Source organism: Pocillopora verrucosa, chromosome 4 (assembly GCF_036669915.1).
Source record: "Pocillopora verrucosa isolate sample1 chromosome 4, ASM3666991v2, whole genome shotgun sequence".
Classification (NCBI taxonomy): domain Eukaryota; kingdom Metazoa; phylum Cnidaria; class Anthozoa; order Scleractinia; family Pocilloporidae; genus Pocillopora; species Pocillopora verrucosa.
In genome coordinates this window covers 497,260-513,926 of record NC_089315.1, presented here as the reverse complement: position 1 = coordinate 513,926, position 16,667 = coordinate 497,260, and the positions used below count along the sequence as shown (strand labels likewise).

Below are 16,667 nucleotides of genomic sequence, written 5' to 3'. Positions count from 1 at the left end.
AATTGTAGACATCTTAAAAATGATGTTAAGTAGCACTATGTCTTCTTTTTTCATTCATGTCGGGGAAATGCGATCTCTGATTTTTTTTTTTTAAGTTAAGTATGATAACCCCTTAATATTCGAGGGCAGATGAATTTGAATACAATGGTTTAAATAATCTTGGAATAAATGTGAAGAAACTTGACACTCTTCACTCAACTTGAGCTTTCATTTACGGGAAAAACTTTCTTCTGTCGTCCTGGACTGATTTTGACACTGAAGCTTCCATCTTACATCATTAAGGCGGTTATTTTGTGAATAGGAAGCTTAATATCCGTATACAGAGCAATTCTGGCAGCTCAGATCCTATAGGGCTTATTGAAAAATTATTACGTTCACCGTCAAACCAGCGCAATAAATTGTTTATCGTGTTCATCCATCCGGCCTGCGATTGAAACAAGCTCGTGTGTGAATTGAAAAACTTCAATACATCATGTCCCCTGCAGGAGAGCCGTCGTGTTTGGGAAACATTTCGTTTTGAGCTTTTCTTTGCACAGTTGCATATTCCTTAGACGTGGTGGGTGAGTACATACACTCTTTATTTCCTTATTACTGTCTGTCTGTAAAGGGGTTCATATAATCCCTCCAAAGAACGATAATCAAGAAAAGGTGTTCGCGAATCATGGTTCTCCTGTGTTTTTGGGAAGGATCTTTTATGACGCTTATTTTCCGGTCGGTTTTGTTGCCAGTTTTCCTTTCAAAAAGTGTCAATAACTAAAATCTTAAGGCTTTGATACCGTGCAAATCTATCCAAAATAGATTTCATCTCACTGCACCGAAACGCAGAATTTTTAAGGAACGATGAAATTTTTATGAAAGATTAAAACCAATTGATGGAAACTGCCCGGATGGATCTATTTGTAAAGCATGGTTTTAATTTTAGGACTGTACTGGAGAAAATAATATCTCGAGAGTTTTATTATGAGGTGCGTAAGTCGTATATGTAACGTCCTGTTTTGGTTTTTCGCACCAGTAGAATTAAAATCTTTGTTGAATGCGTCAAACTTGAGAATGATAATGGTGATCCGTGAGGAATCACTCGTAGTTTCCGCGAAATATAAGGTGAGAGAATGAAAGACAAAGGTTGGTAGCGATGTTTTACATTTCGTACATTTTCGGCTAGTTTAAATCATCAGGTTTTGAACTAATTTTCATGGAGTATCTCGCGGAGAATGGTCCCTTGTTCGTCATTGACAATTTGTTTATTATGTCCGAATCAGTTCACCTGGCGGATCTGAATTTTAATCACAGTTGAAAATCAACAGTTCACAACTCTTTTATGATGCACTGCTTGTCAGAAACACAAAATAAGTTTTGTTTGCTCCCTGCTGTGGTTATGCCAAACAAAAAACTGAGTAGTCGTTCTGCAATAGTAATGGAAAAAACGAAATACGTGACCAAGAAATTGCCAAATATCACCATCATTGGAAATGATATATATTTTGTCATTTAAAAATAATTAGGTCGCCTAAACCTAGCCGCCCCTGTAGCGGTCGACGCGAAATCTTTGTTAATTTATAAGTATATGACTCGAAGGTAGTGTGTATATTTGAAAGATGGATGTTAAAAAAATCAATTGTAATTCACAGCCGGAAAAGTAAAGGACGCGCGTAACATGATCTCTTTTGAAAATTGAAGACGAAGAATGGCTTTTATACGAACTAATATTTGATTCCAAGTTAAAAGCCAAGCGTTATTACGGAAGTTCTATTCATTGCGAAGATTTTCAGGACTACTCAAAGATAATGCGTATGGTTGAGTACAAAGGTAAATTAGTTATGTTAAAACAAAGACAAACATATTTCATCATTTTTCCCCTAAACTAACTGACACAAACATTTTTTTCACAGCCATTTAGATTTTAGTTTTGAACACAATGGTGAAAATAAGTTCATGTAAGATGTAGTTTGTGATACAAGGACACAAAGTTTGCTATCTTTTATTTTGAAATAATGCAGGTTTTTGTAATTTTTTTCTCGCTCCAAATGAAAATAATTTAAAACTGACTTTCTCGCTTCACATTGAAACGCCATGCAAATATCAGTTGAATCTAGTTGTGTAATGTCCCCCCTTACGTCTCTGAGAAGCGTTCAAATCGTTTTTAACAGCAACAACTGCATGCCATGTTCAATATAATTTTCCGTGCTAACTTTGAAAATATGAACTGAAAGCCTCGAGAAGTCAAACTTTCCGTTTTCTGTTACCAAGGCTACAAGACAGTGTTACCGGTATAGTGCGGGGAAGTTCGGCATAGACCTTACAACACTCTCCACTGGCCTTGGCACCCCCGCGGGGAGGAGGGGGGCACATCCCTACCAAGAATTCTGAGGATTACCTACACCTGTTGGGTGACAATCCAATGTCTGCTTATCAATATTCAGTCACATTAGAGACAGAAAACTTCAAAGACTTGCATTTTTGTCATCATCAGTTGGAAAGGGGTATATGGTTTTGAAAGGTTACAAATGGTATATGTTGGTTTGTTTGGAAAAGTTGAAGATCATTTTCCCATAAAACTAAATATAAAATGATGAAATAACAAATTGTAATATCCCTTAATGATATTAATAGAACACCATACAGAAGCGTTTCAAGTATACTTATATTTTTTTCGCTCTAATTAATATCTGGTTCATCTGATATGATTTTGCCCTAGGGAAACAATCTAGCCAATTCTTGTTTGGTCCCGGCTTGAATAGCAATAATATTTTATTTTGGGATGATTTGTCTGCTGTTAAATTAAAATTAGACGAGTGGTGTAATGAAAACACATCATGTCGTCTATTTCAATTCAATTATCATTTTAATAAAATGGTATCTCCTCTTTAGATTTTCAGATAAATAGATATTGAAAATGAAAAAACAAAACAACCCATTAGCTATTGATTTTGTTTGTCATTTTTGATAACCGAGACTTTTCGTCCTATATTGATCAAGATTGCATCAAATTTTGTCCGAATTGAAATAACGCAATTATACTTTCTTCACGTAAAGCGGATAACAAGTGAAAGTCGCATTACTCTCATCTCTGTTTCATATTGTTGTCAGTTTATCTTTGATTAACTTTCATTGGCGTGCATATCTTCTCACACCGAGTAGAGAGGAAAAAAGTTATCCATTTATCCAAGAACAAAATGAACCTGCAATTATTTCTGGATCAGTTATAAAAATTGATCAGAAAATAAAGTTATTCTGCACGTTTAAGTAAATTGGAATTCTAAAGTGCATTATTATGTTAAAAATGAAACAATAATTTCGAGTGACCTCAAAATTACTGAAGATATAGAAAACAAATTGTAAAACAGCATGCGTAAAAATCAACAATACAAGACATATTCGGTATTTTCCTTTCATTTTATATATATTCTTTAAAACTTGTTCAGTCTGCCTGATCCTAACCTTGTAAAAAATTACTATGAAAAAAGTGTTTGTACCGATCTATTACACGTCGGCCTGTTCAGTGAAATATCAACTTAAAAATTTTGTATATATCCTAAGAAATATAGCCTGTAATGATCTAACGTGTATAGGTTTGAAATTTTATTGCAATCCACGTCCATTTACTTCTTTCTTACTTAATGTTACCTGTCAAGGATTTGCCTTTCCGATTTTTTACTCTTTGAGCCTACATTCTAACCCCTAAGAAGACATAAATTAATGGAACTGGCAGAAATGATTTGAATAATCATGGAACTGCTTGCAGCATTTCAAGCTAAATACACCCACCTTATCACATAAATAACTGAGCTGAACTGATAGAATCAAACAAAAAAATCTATGTTTCGCAGAGCGTCGTAAGAAGAAGCACTCTTAAAGTCATGCCTTAGTTGAGCTGACTAAGGCTATAACTTCTCAAATCATCCAGCTTTCTGAGCATAGAAAGCGATAAAGACCCAGCTGTCTAATGGCAATAAGTTAATTGCCAACGAAAAAAAATACTGAAAATTGCAAACAAAGCCAAAAAAAAAATTCCAACGAAACAGAAAAAAACAATATTAACTGTGTATGATGTGTGCAAATTTTAAATAAGAAACTTGAAAATCGTCATTAGAAACCAAGTTTTTTGCCTTTTTTGAATTACTTAAGAACTATTAAAACCAAGAGAAAATAATGAGACCATTATCCTCGCCTGAGGTAACCATTAACTTTCTTATCACTAAAACCCTGGATGACCACTATTTCATAGAGAGCTTATGTCATCAGTACAAAGCATATCCCAGAGAACTCAAACACGGTGTCCTAATTGATTATAATTATCTGTTGGCTACAATGTAAAAAACATTTCAATAATGCATCTTTTAGTCTCAATTTACACCTATGGGTACCACTCGAGTTTCCTAAAGAAGTGTAAAATTTCGCTCAAATCAGGTCCAGTCAACGGTCCAGTCTTGGAGTTGCAGCATTTGGTCAGCGGCTTTATATACAGCTGGCCAAATTTGATTTATGTTATACGATTTTTTATTACTCTGGAAAACATATCAGTAGCTTTCGCTGCAACAAAGGAACACTGTATTCTGCATTGTTATATTGCTTTTAACATAAAAAAGAGAATAGCTTACTGTTTGAATATCATTACAGTCAGTAACGCTATTAGAAAGAAATGCATCAGATTAATACAAAACAAAGATCCGTAAAAACATATTTCCAACTTCACGAGAATAAGTTTTCTTTTTTAAGGTGTCCATGACTGAAAAAAAAAAGTCTTCAAACATAAATTCATAACGCACCGTCTTATTTTAATCTCGACTAAAAAATATAATTACTTATATTGTTTATGATCAGTGTGGCATGTTAGTCAAGTATTCTAGGTTCACATAATTTTAACTTAGCCACTTTTGTTTTTCGTTTATATTACGTTTTTCAGCCAATTCCAATCTATCAGAAATTCTATATTTGCTTTTCGATTGCATCTAACTGGCACAGCCCCTCGAAAATGAACAAAGTAAACACAGAAATGACACCCCCTATTCAGTATTCAAACTCCTTTGTTCAAACGATTAACAAGTTCTAATCTTCTAAAAGAAGTGATTTGACTACGCATTTGTTGTTCGCTCCACTCCGCTGCTTTGCTGTCCTAATGCATCCAGTGAAAGCGCTGAAGCGAGACTGTCTTTAATATGAGGCTCATTACTCGCCAAATGGATTAATCAAGATATGAGAAGACCACGAAACAGCCTCGCAGTATGGAACAACTTCCAGCTAGCTAGTAAATCGATGGCGCACAGAACTTACACTCAGAGATCAAGATATGCTCAATAACGTTACAAGTAGGTAAATTTTATTGTAAATATGTTCGATGCTCCAAAGATATTCGAAGAGACAAAAATAGCCGAACTGGATCAGTTAGCAACTAAACTGACGTTTGGTTGTTTATCAAACGTAATGCCAAAATGAATAGAGCTTCTCTGAATTTCAATGCGTTTTTAAGGGAGGTATTTTGATCTGACAATCTACATTTCTTCATAGAATATGCCTAGTCCTCAAGATTCTTTAGTCTAGTGAATCTTACTCTTGGAGTCTGACTGAACGAAGTCAAAGCTCAAGTAGATAAAAATTGAAAACTGAGTGTCATGAAGTGAGCGGCACGGTGTGTGTTTTCAGAAGCTAAAGCGATGTTCATATGGCAGCTTTCATTCGTGTTTACTCGGTGATTAATTTATATTCGCTTTATGTGACAATCTCAGGTCTCTCGGAGACAAACACAGTCGTACACAACTTGCTCCAATCACACGTTTTAGTATCCAGTTGTGATTAAAAGCTTTGAACATCGATTTGATGAGAGTGTACTTGTCATTTACCGGCAAAGAAAGCGAGGGAAGATTAGCTTAAACGAGCTTGTTCTGTGGCTTTTGACTGTTTTCCTTCCTCATTTCGTTGTCATTGAGCAAGTATTTATGATGTCTACGTCAAAGCAATATTTTGGAGTGGCAACAACCAAATTCTTTTCCCCGGTAGAAATGCGCAATCTGAGGTTTATACGAATGCCGTTGTTTCAACTGGCCTTTTTCAACTTGTGAATTTCTTGTCATTTTCGTAAAAAGGGATTTTTATTTTCCATGAGACGTAGAAGAAATCTGTTTGCTTGTAAACAATGGGTGAGCGCAGTCAGTTTGGTCAAGCATCATGTGTGTTTGTTCCCCTTGAAAATGTTCCTAGTTAGAGTTGTCAAGTTGGCAAGGATCGCTGTACATACTCTAACAGATCTCATTCAATGATAAATTACCCGTCCAATATCGTTAAAAGTAAACCAAGAAAACAAGAAGTACGATTTCGCCGCTAGCTTGCAAACATTTCCATAACAATTTGCATCTTAAATGAATGCGAGTGATCTTCGAAGGAATGTGGGCTGCGTGTTTTGTCGAGCTAACGCTCTTAAGTGAGTTGAATTACTCGGAAGCCAAATGAATTCCATTAAATAATTTCACCATTTTCTTTTATTTTATAATCATTCTATGAATATCTCCTGAAAAAAAGCCAACATTTTAACCCATAAGATTCCGTAACTTTTTCTCCGTGTGGGTTTCAAGTTGTAAATGAGCCATTTAACCCTTGAAATACGATTTAATTTGTTTAAATTGTTTCGTCATGTTTGAGCAACTCCAGAAAATGAATACACAGAGAACTAAAGATTCATCTCTGTGGGATGCAGACCGATATCTCGTCGAGAAAAACAATTGATAAATGCTTGAGACTGAGCCTTTTGCGTTAAAATACATTTGGTGTTGTGTGATGGAGTTGTATCCCGGTGTTTTAATACTCAAAGCGGAATACGGCTTAGTAATGGTTCGATTCTTTCGCTGCTGACTCAATCAGGGCAAAGCTTTCCCAGTCACGAAAATTGTCAGCCCATGTGAACTATACTCCAAACAATGATAATCGTGTTACTTGGTACTTGTTGTCGTCAGTTTTCCTAACTCCTGCTTGTTAATGTTCTGTTAATTAATTCATTGTGATGAATTCTTTCGTATTTCATATGATTAATGCTCGGTCTTTATTTATTTTGTTTAATAAGTTTATTTTATTGTATTGGCTAAGAAAGGTCTGCCCTTGAATTTGGAAAAACAGTTTGTGTTTCCATGTAGAAGTTACAGTACTGGACTCTGTTCATAGCCACGCATGCGCGGTTTTCTCTCGAATTTTAGCGTAATGATACATTTGAAAATTTGCACTGATTGTTTTGTGCAAATAGATAGCAAGCACTTTATTTAATTACTTAAAACATAAGCTTCGTAATTTACTATCATGGCTCAAGATCATATGCCACATGTTTAGATTTTATCAGTTATACAAAGCGATTGTTTCTAAGGCTCAAAGACGGGCAACAACCTTGGTAATAATTGATATTTTACAAGATATGTTCATCAGGACTTCAAATGCCTTCCACTGGCATTGATTTAAACAGCAATCAACAGCTTAGAACTGCCTCTATTAGCTGTTAATAGTCATGTCGAGTAATTAATAGTTTAGGTTTTAAAACATAAGCCTATCCAAAAAACAGGCACGACATACAGAATTTTTAATTCAATTAATGTAATTAAAAATTTGAATGCAAACTAGTGTCTTAGAGACAAAACAATGTATTATGGTTTTGAACCACGCTGCAATCGGCCTTTAGACCTCCCACATCGCCGGCTTTTCACTGGATGAAGCCTCGGCGCAATTAATTTACAATAATAGGGATGTACAGCTTTTGAATGAACAATGAGGAACAAGAAGGTTTGCTTGTTAGTTAGGTGTAAATAGGGATAAAAAGTACATGTTGAATGACAGTTTCAGAAAAAAAAACATTGTCAAGGATTCTATGCCTCAGATATTGATCTGGGCGTTCAATTACTGAGTTGGCTCCCAAGTTACCAGCGCTTCTCTTAATGTAAATATCCTGAAATCAGCAGAATGCAACTTTTGTAAGTTCTTAGAGAACGCTGAACTGTTGAAGCAGGATCTAAAATATGTTACATGACTTGATTAGTAAAGAAACACCCCTGTGATGAATCTCTATAAAGAATGGGATCGTCAAGACTTCTCGATGAAAATTGTTTTTCAATTCTTACAATCCTAGAAGATTAAGAACATTATTCTGTAGCGCCAATGTGCACAGATTCGGCTGATAACTTGATGCTGAGTTAAAACTGTCACAAACTACCAAAAGGGAAATTAAGGACGTTTGGGTTACCATACACAACAGACCGTTTGGAACGAAATTAGACCACGATTTCATAGTGTTTGCCGAAAACCACCACAGCCGCTTACAAAATCTAAAGATTTAACATTATTTTGCAGCTAATCAACATTTTGTGTTTTGGTCTCAAAGATATAGCCTTAACCAAGGTGTATAACTTGTATATGCTTGTTAACTGCAGATATGAAATGCGGTTTACACCATATTACAAAAACATGTGGCTTCCTACAGCGACAGGACAAGACATCTTGAAAGCTGCGACAAGCAGGTGTCTTCTAAATGTGAATAGAAAAGAGACTTTCCTTGAGCACGCATCGATTTTTTTTTCTACACAATTTTCGAGATTCTAACCAGAAAAACAAACAGCTTTTACCGTTAACATTCCTAAAAATAACCTTTAATCCTTTTAGTTAAGAGCATAATGGCTTACCATTTTTTGTCCTAACTTATTCCAGATCATCATTCTTATGTAAATATTAATAGTTACTAAGACAATAGACAATACCTCAGCCACTGCCGCTTAGATTAAAACTTACACATAATTTATGGCTTATGGTCTCATTTTGGATAAGTCGACTTAACGTTCTGAACGTTTTTCTTTATAAATCTTTCTTGGTTACAGCTGTAAATTGCAGTGTCGTATTGGTTAGGAATCCTGCGTTTTAGATATGTAAGGTATGCAATATTTGGTTAATAATTTTCTGAACCGATTCTTGTGAGTTCACACGTTAAATACTTTCCGGTCCAGTTTTAGTCAATGAAAGAGTTAACGTAGCAGAAGCGGGCCGAAATTGACCGTAAACACCGTTTTTTAATCAGCCATACTTAACAAATATATATAGCATTTGACATAATATACTTGTTACACTACACACTAAGCGTACTTCAATAATTCAGCAAACTTGCCTTAATTCTCGACTTCGCTGTAAGCTACTTAACTTTACTATTCACACTGTGTCCGACCTATATTTTCTTGACCTTAGAGCCGTGTCAGATTAAGGTAATCAGGCCAAAAAGTATTGGAAATTACTCTTCAGCCGCGGAGTTTGTGAGTCCCTTTATGCAGATTCCTTTTGGTAAATAATTTAGCCGACTAATGGATTCGTTTTATGGATCATCATTGCCACAAGGACTACAAGGAAGAATCCAACCGAATTCAGTCTTAAGATAACTCGTCCATGCAAATATCATTGTCTAAAATGAATCCATGCCTTGAGGTCTCTAGCACTGCCTTTTCATCTCTTGAATATTTAACGCCGCCAAAAGCTAAACTTCATAAATATTGAATGGATTTCCTTTCCCTTCATCAGTTTGGGAAACAAAATTAGCATTATGTTGTTCCGGAAAAGGTGATAAATTTACCGTGAATTCGTTCAAATTCTTTCTTCTTCAGAACTCTCATTGGTTTGTGGTGTTCGTACATATACCAAAGGATAAAATTTGAAATTTCGGAGGTTAGACAAAATAAAGAGTTAGATGCCTTTTGATATCGATAACGAACTGTAAACCGCATAAAGTGAGACAAATTGAAAAATAAATTTAAAAAAAATGATTATTAATAAGAAGTAAGAATTGAAAACAATTGTAGTCTAATTTTATGGCTAGGGCAAGGAAAACAAGTGACAACATAGTGTTTACAAGATATTCTTTAGTATTTTTTCTCAATTTTTATCTTTTATTTTGATGGTTGGTTTTATTTACTAGCTGTTCCCATCCTGCTGTTCTTATTTTCATATTAGTCCTCTTATATTTTAAGTTTTCTTTTAATTAAGAGGTGTAAATGCAGATCAATATCCGAATAGATGGAAATATTACAAACGGAAGTTATTTGTGTAACAAGCGTAATGTGGCTTATATTGGCTTGTTGAAAAGTTAAAGCCCAAGGCTAAATAAACGCTACTTGATCAGTCTTAACAGCCTTAATATCTATTCCTTATCTTGCTCGTTCGTTCTTTCGTTCGCCAGTGCGGGTTCGTCTGTTCGTTCTTTCGTTCGTCAGTGGTTTGTTTGTTCGTTCTTTCGTTTGTCAGTTGTTCGTTCTTTGTACTTTCGTTCGCTAGCCGTTCCTTCTTTCGCTCCTTGTTAGTTCGTTCTTTCGGTTTTGGTTCGTTTGTTGTTTCACTGATTAATTGATTCTTTTCTCGATTTGGTTATTTTTCATCTTTGTATGAATGTTTGTATGAATAAATTTATTCATTTGTTTATTTAGTAACACTCGTATTACTTACTCGTTTATTTGTTTTAAATGTGTTTGTATTTCTGACTGATCTTAATTATTTTTCATGATCCATCTTGAATATTGTGTACAGTCTTTGAGGCGCTTTTAAACCTTTAAATTTATATTGTACCATGGCAATTTATTTAGACCTGTCAAAAATCTCCTTCAGGTCCTTCATGTTGTATTACTGTGACGGATTCATGGAGCCATGCGTAGCTGTGTCTCTGTTATCGTCATGTTAGGGTCACTGGTAGAAATAATGTCATGGCACTTTTATGAAAGGGGCTCGGTAATGACTATTAACCTATATCCAACCAATCAGCGACAAGCACTAGTGGTGAGCAGTGACATCATCCATATGGACACGAGGTTTGTTTCATCTGTGGCCAAAAGTATTTGCCCTCAAACTGAAATGCGGAGCGAAACCGAGAAACAGTTTAACTAAATTGCACGAGACATTTATTAATTTGTTTCGATTTCAATAGGAAGTGAAAAAATTCATTGTGATCCACAATTTAGCAATTAGCAATTCTCTCCTGTACGTGATGTACAGTTTTACGTAAATTTGATAGTTAAATAAATTTTTCAACATTACCATAACGCCCATATTCTAGCTGATTAATCTGTCTGTTTTCATAACCTTTTGGCTGGATTATGCATTTTAAGAAGAAGCCATCCTTTATTCATTTCTAATTGATACACCTAATACCAGTAACTTCGTCATAGAAAAAATTAAAAAGAAAATACGGAAAAGCGAAATTCGAATTAATGAGCTTATTGCATGGATAAGCATACAGCATGAAGAGATAGGGATGTATTTTAATTTGTGGAGTTGATAAAAATTTCCAAACACCATCTGATACTCTTTCGAAGTTGAAATAGTTTTTCAGCGGAGATTCTGTGAAAAGTTTTCGACTGCTGGGCATAACCGAACATATATGATAAAAAGATACGGCGATTGAGGAAATAGATGACCAACAGGATGGTAAACAAAGTCGCGTGATCTCGGCGAACGGCTAAGCGCATGATTCGCCTTTTTTATTTCATGAAGACTGTACTAAGAAGCTATAAGAAACTTTCTGCTTTGCGTCTTTCAGCTAGTTTTAAGATGGCAGCAAGTTACTTTAGATGTACAATTTTGTGACCTTTTTAGGGACGAATGGAAACTTTCAGCAGAAAGTACTAGAGTTGCATGATTAGTTTTGAATCACTTTAGAAGATTCACTTTTCAACACCCACGCTGTCTGCACGACGCTGTCCGAAAAACGGCTGTTAATGAAAATATTCAAAATACGAACGCCAGAGCGGAAACCAAGACCTCTACATGCATCTCACAGTTAAGATTTGGGGGCGATGTTTTGTCTGCGACAGAGATGATCATTTATAGCATATATTTTTTATAGCAAGAATAACAATTGCCCGGAAAAAAGAGTCAAACAAAAATATTTCTTCTTAGTGAAGGTCAGAAGCTGTCGTCAGTTACTTGGTAACTTTTTCTCTCAATTTACGCAGAAAAAATATCAAGGTAACGCGAGTTATAAAACGAGAGTTTTGGGCACCTTCTTAGAACATGATGACTAAAGTTAAAAGGGCCTTATCACTTATTCATTGAGTAGTTACCTCCGCTTCTTTCTAGATGTTGCTTTGCAATAGAGAAATGCCAAGGTGGAGACAAAGTTCATGAGCAGTGTCAACAAAATCACGAGACATTTGATCAACTGCTCGAGGATTACACAAAAACAGGTACGAACAATGCACACAGTCCAGTAAGGCGGCGAGTAATGCCCATGTTGGTGATACTTTTCTCTTTGCTTTTCATCAGAAAATTAATCTTGTACGTAGAGGTTTTGACATGATGTTTTCGCTGAGTATACAAAGTAAGTGATCCGTCCTTCATGATAAGTTCAGCCAGTGGAGTCAGTCAAACATTTTTGCCATATGCCTTAAATTATTCATAACTTGCCAACGAATTCCTGACTAACAAATTCGTTTGAAAAGGTACTAGATAACATCTTTTAAACTTGCCTGCCAAGAAAAAATTAGCATAAAGAATAAGTAACACATGTATCAACTCAATCAAGCAGATTATTACAGCTCACGGACAGAGTAGTTTGCTCTATTGCCAGTAAATCTTGGAGGTCTTCATTTCGTTTTTCACCTTCGCTGATCAAGTCCGAAAGGACGACTTGAGAATCCGATGGTGGCGGAATGAATCTTTTCTGATAAACAAGATACATACAGACCGTGATATAAAGTATAATAGCATGCTAGCCTGAACTTCGGACAGTCAGGAAACCACGAATTTTTCATTGCGTGAATAAAATAACAAGAGTCACGCCACGGTGAATATCAAATGGCAGTCTGAGTAATCATGCGAGCTCAGAACAGAGGTGAAGTAAAAGTCATTATAATACCAAAACAGTTGATGTTGGGATGGTATTCCACTGGGATTTGTCGTGAGATGGAACGTTAGGTTTAAATAACCAATGGCGTCTGAGCACAATAGCACAGGTGACAAAGTGAACGTGTTTCTTACTGACGCGGATCAAAGGGCTTGATAGACACAATGCGTCTTTCAGGTTCATTTATCAGGAAGTAACTTCAACTGTGTGATGTAAGAGAAATGTTATTGACAGACAGATGTTATACCGTTGTTGAATAAACATATAGAAACTTCTGGAAACTTACTTCCATTTAAGCTGTGAAAAAAAAGTCAATTTTCTGGTTAAAATTACAAAGGCTAAACATGATAAAATATAAAAAGGAAAACAAAACAAAATGAAGCAAAACTAAACAGGATCTTTTCTAGTAATAGAAAAGCGACAACAACTTGATAAGACGTAAAATGCATATAAGTGAGAAGCTCTAAGATAAATATCGTCATAATCTCTCCATATGTTTCTTGCTGGGGTGTATATCCTTAACCCGCCTTGCTATCGTTTTCATGATTATCTCTGGAAAAGAAAACCGCAAAAGTAGTCAGGAAATGCGCCCGTCTGATAAAAATCGCACTTTTTAGCATATGAATAAATATAAAGAATGGGAGTTTCTAGGCTTAAAGTTCCAACATGGTGAATTAGAATTTTTCTTTTCTGCTATGAGTACAATCTGAGGATGTATGGGGCAGCCTGGTCTTGATTATTTTTTCTTCTTCTTTTCTAAGGTTGTGACATTTTCGAGTTCCTTCCAGGATCTCGACTAATTGCGGGTTTACTTATGGATGGATCAAGAACAATTTTGAACGGAGCAAAGTTTGCATCTCGTCTTCACTTGGAGAACGTACTACTGAATCTTTTGCTTATATTCTTCGTTAATGTATTACTAAAAAAGAACATTATTTCTTTGGAATTACAAGTCATAACAACAGCGATTCTTCAGTGGGAAAATGCCCAAGCAACTCTTTCACCAACGCCGTCATATACGCTTTCATCAAGTGCGCACATAATCAAACCCTCGCCGCCAGCTAACAATTCTCTCTCAAGTGAAACATCTCAAGGGAAAAATCAATTGAATTCACAAACGGCAGCTGTCACAGAAACAAACTTAGAGTATTCACAAGGTAAGGTTACCCTCTTATCAATAAGTTTCGGGGCCAAATATTGCTTAATGCACCACATATGTTTTTTATTGTTTCTTCACTTATTCCTGACGAAACGTATTTACGTAGAAGTCTTTAAATGTCACGTCTTCGTTCATTAGTCTACTCGCCTATTGATTTATCATTCAGTTATTTATTCTTGCCCTTTACGTTTGCTTACTCGCCAACAGTTAGGCATGAAACATTTCAGACACTAAATTTGTTTGGGGTTGAAGAAAGAATAAATGCAGGTATGATTCAAAATCTTAAATTCACGACGCCTAAGGCGCGGACAGCCAGTCTGGAGCAGAATTTGAGACTAATTTTCTTTACTCCCATATTTTTTGTTTGGCGTTTGTTGTCCCAACGTCACTAACTTTTTAATTAAATTAACTGACACAGGAACCAGGGTGAATGGGCCTTCAGGGCATTCTTTGCTGTGCAAAATTAAAAAAATCTGTGAGTAGTGATTAGATTTTAATCTTGGCACAACTTACCCTCCTAACTGCCCTCGCCAGTCCCTCAGGCTATTAAAATAGACCGTCCATGAGGTATTTTTTTGGGGGGGGAGGGAGTGGTGCGGGTGAAGGACAAAAACCATCATCGACCCAGGATTTAGTAAACAGTTTAATAGACAGTTGTTCTTTGTTTATCTTGACAGGAACTTGTGATGAAGATTGGATTCACGAGGGAAATTTATGTTACAGAATTGTTAAAGAACTGAGACAGTTTAATCACGCTGAAAGATTCTGTGAGATGAACTCTGCTCATTTGCTATCAATTGCAAACAAAGAAGAAAATGATAAGATTTTTGATTTAGTTAAGAAGTTTTTAGGTCCACCTGGTAAAATTAAAATATGGCTGGGGATGGAAAGGCTATCTTCTGATTCAGAACTCCATTGGATTGATAAAACACCAATCACTTTTAATAACTGGGCACCTGGAGAGCCCGATAAGAACGGCGCATGCGTGCAAATGATTCATAAGGGATGGTGGGAAGATGCTTCATGTGTCCAACGACTTCCGTCCATCTGTAAGAAAGGTGAGTATCTCATTTTTTTCAAAAGTTCTCCTTTTAATAACATAACTTAAAATATTTATAATTTTTTCTTTTTTTTTTTTGCCTATAGGTAGCAAAGAGAATCTGCCTTACTCCAGAGCTACAGAGCTTGGGATCCTGATCGGCATTCCACTCACGTGCTCTGCTATTATGTTATCAGTGGTAGGTGTGCTCCTCGTCAGAAGCATTTACGACTCAGAAGGAACTTACTACGGATACGGAAAAAATCGTAACAAGGACAAATTACACTCCTGCCTTGTCACCATGACAACGAGCATTGCACATGTCTCAACTATGGGGTATAATGACGAGAGACGATTCAGTGAGACCAGTATAAGGTCTAATCATTCTGCACAATCTTCGCGCTCCCATGCTAATACTCATGCCGCTGATCATTCTCGCGGTAACTCCATCGTGGAAGCTCCGGAAATAAAAATCACTCCAGAGACACCTGAAGCAGAAAGACGATTTGAGGCCAGAGTATTTGCATCTTCTAGCACGAGTATTGACCAAGAAAGGTTTCAATCAACCACAAGCCTAGAGAATCTGCTGTCGAGGAAGTATATCAAGTCTAAAAGTCGCCGATTACGTTCATTACGTAAGTCAGAAGCTGTTGTTACACCCGCTGGGCACGACGGGAAATATACAAAGAAAGAGGACCAATTTGAATTTTATGAAATCTAGTTCTTAACTAATGGTAAGAAATTTTACTTAACTTAGAAAAGTTTGAATCAATGACATATGGACGAGAGCATCTCGATGTTGTATACAATTTTTTGTCATTTTCGAATTCATTGGCTATCTGGCTCATCTGTTTGCAGTCAGTTTCACTGTATGCCGGTTGGTGTGGAGACTTTTCCACAAGAGAATGAATTAATGCGATGGCAAACTCGAAAAAATGATATATTGGGAACATTCTTACGTTCACCTAAGCTTTATCACCTAAACTGTTATGAACTGCGATAAGCTTTATTTCTGTCTATAGCAGTTGTGAGTCGCTTTATTAGATAACGATTAATTTACTATTTATAATGACTTACGTGCCTTAATTGGTCATCTATGGAAATTTAAAACACATTTTACATAAAAGAAACAAACTATTAAATTCAAATATCTATTCTTGGTAAAGGTTTCATTTAAAAACCTTTCCTAACCTTAAGCAACTAGTTTGAAATTTACATGGATGTCGTAGCTGCGCTATGTAAAGCTATTCTTTAAGTGCCAATTGTTCATTAAATCATCCATTTTTGTTAGTGATAGGTATTTTGGTTCGCCTTTTCAAAAGAAAGTTCAGCATCTGGTGTCAATGATGAAACATTCCGATAGAGCTATCCAAAACTTAACCAACACAATCTGTGTTTCTCAGGAAACTGTTCAGAGACAATTTCTTTTTCTTAATAGGTTTGCTATGATAGTGACACCCTGTTAGGACACTCTAATAATTTTTATAGTTAAGATCACAAATTAAATATAATTTTGTAAGTTAAAAAATAAAACGCACCAGAAGTAAGGTATCAGCGTCAGTACTGTGCCTCTTGTCATATTCCGCATACAGAGAACTAACCGATCTCAGGGACAGTAACCTTTCAAACGG

At 35.9% G+C, this 16,667-nt stretch overlaps 1 protein-coding gene across 10 annotated transcripts; it reads left to right on the top strand.

Annotated features, from left to right (window-relative positions):
- The first annotated feature begins 216 nt into the window (after window positions 1–216).
- LOC131785309 (uncharacterized) lies at window positions 217–16,587 on the top strand. Of its 10 annotated transcripts, XM_066165236.1 has the most exons (7): window positions 8,752–8,893; window positions 9,202–9,266; window positions 10,606–10,805; window positions 12,073–12,179; window positions 13,600–13,995; window positions 14,675–15,055; window positions 15,144–16,587. In XM_066165236.1, exons 3-7 carry the CDS (start codon window positions 10,645–10,647, stop codon window positions 15,755–15,757), a joined length of 1,659 nt encoding a protein of 552 aa, XP_066021333.1. In that variant the 5' UTR covers window positions 8,752–8,893; window positions 9,202–9,266; window positions 10,606–10,644; the 3' UTR covers window positions 15,758–16,587. The 10 variants fall into 10 exon arrangements, with proteins under 10 accessions (XP_058958161.1, XP_058958154.1, XP_058958158.1 ...); XM_059102171.2 differs by lacking the exons at window positions 8,752–8,893; window positions 9,202–9,266 and adding an exon at window positions 5,120–5,306; XM_059102170.2 differs by lacking the exon at window positions 9,202–9,266 and having other exon boundaries at window positions 8,750–8,893.
- Window positions 16,588–16,667: the final 80 nt, after the last annotated feature.

Coding starts and splice junctions, on each gene's coding strand:
- LOC131785309 (XM_059102171.2), top strand. CDS start 10,645: ATGCGTAGCTGTGTCTCTGTTATCGTCATGTTAGGGTCACTGGTAGAA. Junction 10,806..12,072: donor ATCATCCATATGGACACGAG/GTTTGTTTCATC, acceptor GCTTCTTTCTAG/ATGTTGCTTTGCAATAGAGA. Junction 12,180..13,599: donor CGAGGATTACACAAAAACAG/GTACGAACAATG, acceptor TTCTTTTCTAAG/GTTGTGACATTTTCGAGTTC.